Genomic DNA, 4,246 nt, shown 5'->3' with positions numbered 1-4,246 from the left:
TTTCCGGGCGGGAAAACAAGGGGAGGCAGCAGGAGCGATGCTCCTCCTCAGGAGGCGCCTCTCGGGGAGACGCCATTTTGAGCCCCTCCATCCATCCCTCCTCAAAAATGATATTTAATTTATTTATCAATAATAATAATAATAATAATAATAATAATAATAATAATAATAATAATAATAATAATTTATATTAATAATTATTCCATCTGCTCTCATTTGCTACAACTCTTTGCTACAGTGCAGATGCTGTAATACTACTACTACTAATAATAATAATTCACTCTATTACTGTTTTCTTTGTGGCAGTGTAGAGGCAGTAATAATTCATTTATTATTAATTAATTAATTAATTAATTAAAATATACGTTCCATAACATAACACCCCCCCAATCTTACCCCCCCTTTAAAATACAATTAAATCAATTACAATTAAAACATAGTTAAAAACAGTAACAATAATAGCAGGTAACAGATAGTAACTGTAACCAGTCAGAGGTCAACTAGTTGGGTCTCCTTTTGGTGGCCAGGTATCTATTCAGAGAAGGCCTGCCAGAAGAGATCCGTCTTAACAGCTGTTTAAGGTATTAATATGACGGATCTCATCCAGCAGGCCCTTCCATAGTCTGGGAGCAATGGCCGAAAAGGTCCTCTGGGTGGTTGCAGGGTGTTTAAGAAGACCATACTGATTTACAGGGTTGTCCTCCTTGAGTTGATAATTTTACATTGTTTTTCTTTTCTGAGTAAGCCAACAATATTGCCGGTATTAAAATCAATGCTGCAAAGTGATGCTTGCAAATCTTTTACCTTTGCTTTGTTTTTGTTGTTGTTAACTGTCCTAAAGTCAGCCCCGAATCATGAGGCTCTCCAAGGCTCTTTATTCTCCACTGCTCTGCTCAGGTCCAGCAAATTCAGACCCGCGACCTCCCTGGTTGAATCCATCCATCTCGCAAACAACCTTCCTCTCTTTCTACTACCCTCTACCTTTCCTAGCCTTATTGTATTTTCTAATAACTTGTGCCTTCTCGTGATGTGGCCAGAGTAGGATAGCCTCAGTGTGGTCATTTTGCTTTAGGTGGTCAGAAACAGAGCAGTGTGAGTATTCTGCATAAATGTTATTCCTCAAGGGGAATGTTTTTCGTGGATGTGTTATTGATGCTTTTTTAAAAAATCTTCTTTGTCGTCCCTCCCCTCCAGGTGTGTGAACCATCTCAAGGGGGCCTCAGAAGCATGGGAAAAGAGCCTGTCATTTCCCAGAGCTGTGTATGAAAAGGCTCATGGGGAGAACACCTTACAGTTTGGTGCTTGGAATTCTAGATAAAATTGTGCATTTCATACAGGACCTGGCCCTTCACAGAGCCATAGAGAGCTTTGATCGGCTCAGGGCAATTTGAGCTGATCAAAACTCGTAGCAGGGAACAAAGATGACTTAGGAGGAGGTAAGCTCAACATCACAAAACATTAGAACCAGCAGTAGATCCTTCTGAAAAGGATAAAATCATTCCTCGGATCTCTGCAAAAGCAGCACAAAGGCAAGACTAACAAAAGCCTGACCATTTTAAAAGTACTTTGCAGCAAAGGAGGTGTTCAGACAGCATGCACAAGGTGTGGAAAAGAGAGGTTTGCCTTGGTATAGAAACACAGTGGAGCAGAAGGTGTTCCAAGAAAGGATATTGTAAGAAAGCACTGCAGCAATGAACGGCCTACCTTTTAAGATCCTGTATTTTGTAAAGACCCTGACCCTCCCAAGCAAATAAACATTATCATATGTGCAACAACTTTTCATTTAAAAATAGATTTAGAAGCTAGTTCGTGTCAAAAGTATTTCAGAGGAGGCATACACAGGAGTCCAGAACTGGATGAGGCAGAGGCCATGTTGAATCATCCAGGAGGTACCATTTTTCATGGCACACCGCCTTTCAATCCAATGGGCTTGAATATAGGCAAATTTCCATTTTCACGGGGTGTGTGTGTGTTTGTCCCAAAATGGTTCCTCCACGAAAATGGAGGAGCAACTGTACTTGCTATTGCTGTTACTACTATGTTTAATTCAAGTGGCACAAATAAATGCAACAAAATAGATTCTTTTATTTTCCATAACAGTTAAATTATATTCTGACCCTACAGCCCAGCAATTTTTGGTACAAAATTATTGTTGCTGAATATACAGTTTTTAAGAACACCACACAAGACAGTAGCTTCATTTCACAACACTTTAAGCCATGAGCTATGGTTTAATAAACCAGACTGTAAGACAAGGTTTGCTATTGCCTTATGAATCTTGGTGTATATCCACACTGCACAATACATTTGGTATCAGTTCAATGGCCATGGCTCCATCCTACAGGGTTTGGGATTCATAGTTTGGTGAGGTACTTAGGATTATCTAATGGAGTCTCCTGAACTCCAGCACCAGAGATATCACAGAGAATTCTAAATATCTCATCAAACCACAAATCCCAAGATCCTGTAGGATGGAGCCATGGCAATTAAAGTGGTATAACAGTGCTATAATTGTATAGTGTAGGAGCACTCCTGGTTTGTTTGGACAAAATAAATCATAACCCCATGTTTAATATTACACAAATCTCTCTAATTTTGTTTATCTCCCTGACCCAAGAAAAAGCAAAATGGTGTCAGCAAATTGCTTGTTTATATTTTAGTTTATTAAGCTTTAGTTCCTGGCTTAAAAGAAATGTGGACCATGTTAAGATTTTTTATACCATGAAAAAGCTTCTTGTCTAATCGTCACAAAAGTCCTTTTAAACAAATATATATATATTTTCCTTGGTAGTCCCAGTATTACGATTAATGTAGTGAAGCGTGAACTATAATCTGTGTAAAACTGTCTAGTCCTGGGTTTTATGGCTGATTCTCTGAGCATATCCATGTTGCTGGGACCCACTGAGGTTCATCCTGCGCTCGACGTACAGCAGAGAGTAGCTGCATACAGGCTTCCTGTAGATTGTCATTCACAATCACTTGATCAAAGAACTGGCCAAACTGAGTTTCCATTTTTTTAGCTGACTCTTCCATCTCCTGCAGGTCTTCTTCCTGCAGACAGCAGAGAAACAAAAGGCTAAAGGCATCCACATAAATGAAAAGGAAACTGCTGAAATCATTTGATTGACATTTACATCAAAATTAACACACTATTCTCACAAACCTTTAATTTACATTTCTCGAGGTTAACAGTCACTTTGAAAAAAGTTTTTTTTTGTTTCAGTTCAGATCAAAATAAATTGTAAATGTGTAATAATAATGAACTGAATATATGTACAATAATATAGATAAATTTACGTATAAACAAATTAGATTTTAATTGCATTTCTGCATCATGTATGATATCATGACTTTGGTTCCATTACTCCTTCCACTTTTGTTGTTGTGTGCTTTCAAATCATTTCCAACTTATGGTGAGCCTAAAGAGACCTATCACAGATTTTCTTGGCAAGGTTTGTTGAAAGGAGGTTTGCCATTGCCTTCCCTCTGAGTCTCAGACAGTGTGACTTGTCCATGGTCACCATGTGGGTTTCCATGGCTTAGTAGGGATATGAACCCCAGTGTCCTGGAGTCCTAGGCCAACACTCAAGCTTCTTTGCACTATCACTTAAGAATTACTAGTACATCAGGATGTCAGTCTAAAGTCCATTTTGGAAGTTCTGCTTGTGAATGTTCATCTAATAACTACTGAGTAATACAGAATAAGTGTTCATGCTAATGCAGAGTCTGTGGTAACTTCATGTGCAGACTGTTTACTTGGTTGCCAAGATATATGAAACTGAGCCACTGAGATCATGGCACAACTGCTGAAAACTTGCACGTGGAGGAGATGGTTCCCCTAAATGACATCTTAGTATGATCATGGAAACCCCCATCTTCCATAATCCAAAAAAGTTCTGCTGTTATACTTCAACCAGTCACAAGAAAAAAAGAGAGAACAAGTTCAATATTTGGAGCTTGGAAAGGCTACATTTTGGAGTACAACTTCCAGATTCCCTCCTCCAGTATGGCTAGTGGCTATGATGGGTGGGGAGTTCTGAGAGCTGTGGATTTTAAAAAGTAATTTCCCAAACTCTGTTGGCACTTGGCGGTGGAATAAAGCTTCTCAAATGGGTGCAGAAGAGGGCTTGTGTACGTATCTAAAATTTAAAAAATAAGGCAAAGCTATTGCTCTAGTTCTGAAGTTAAAAGCAATTTGCTAGCTCAAGTCATGCCCCAAGCAAGGACAATATCTTGGTTTTGATGT

General features: G+C 38.9%; 1 protein-coding gene across 1 annotated transcript in view; it reads right to left on the bottom strand.

Annotated features, from left to right (window-relative positions):
* Positions 1–451: 451 nt before the first annotated feature.
* MPP4 (membrane palmitoylated protein 4) overlaps positions 452–4,246 on the bottom strand; it is a 52,629-nt gene continuing 48,834 nt past the window's right edge. The window contains exon 24 of the mRNA XM_042444052.1: positions 452–3,051. Coding sequence (XP_042299986.1) covers positions 2,860–3,051 — 192 coding nt within the window. The 3' untranslated portion in view covers positions 452–2,859. The remainder of the gene's footprint in view (positions 3,052–4,246) is intronic.

The sequence above is a fragment of the Sceloporus undulatus genome, chromosome 1, assembly GCF_019175285.1.
Source record: "Sceloporus undulatus isolate JIND9_A2432 ecotype Alabama chromosome 1, SceUnd_v1.1, whole genome shotgun sequence".
Taxonomy (NCBI): domain Eukaryota; kingdom Metazoa; phylum Chordata; class Lepidosauria; order Squamata; family Phrynosomatidae; genus Sceloporus; species Sceloporus undulatus.
The sequence above is the reverse complement of the archived record's forward strand: the minus strand, read 5'-3'. Positions and strand labels throughout refer to the sequence as shown.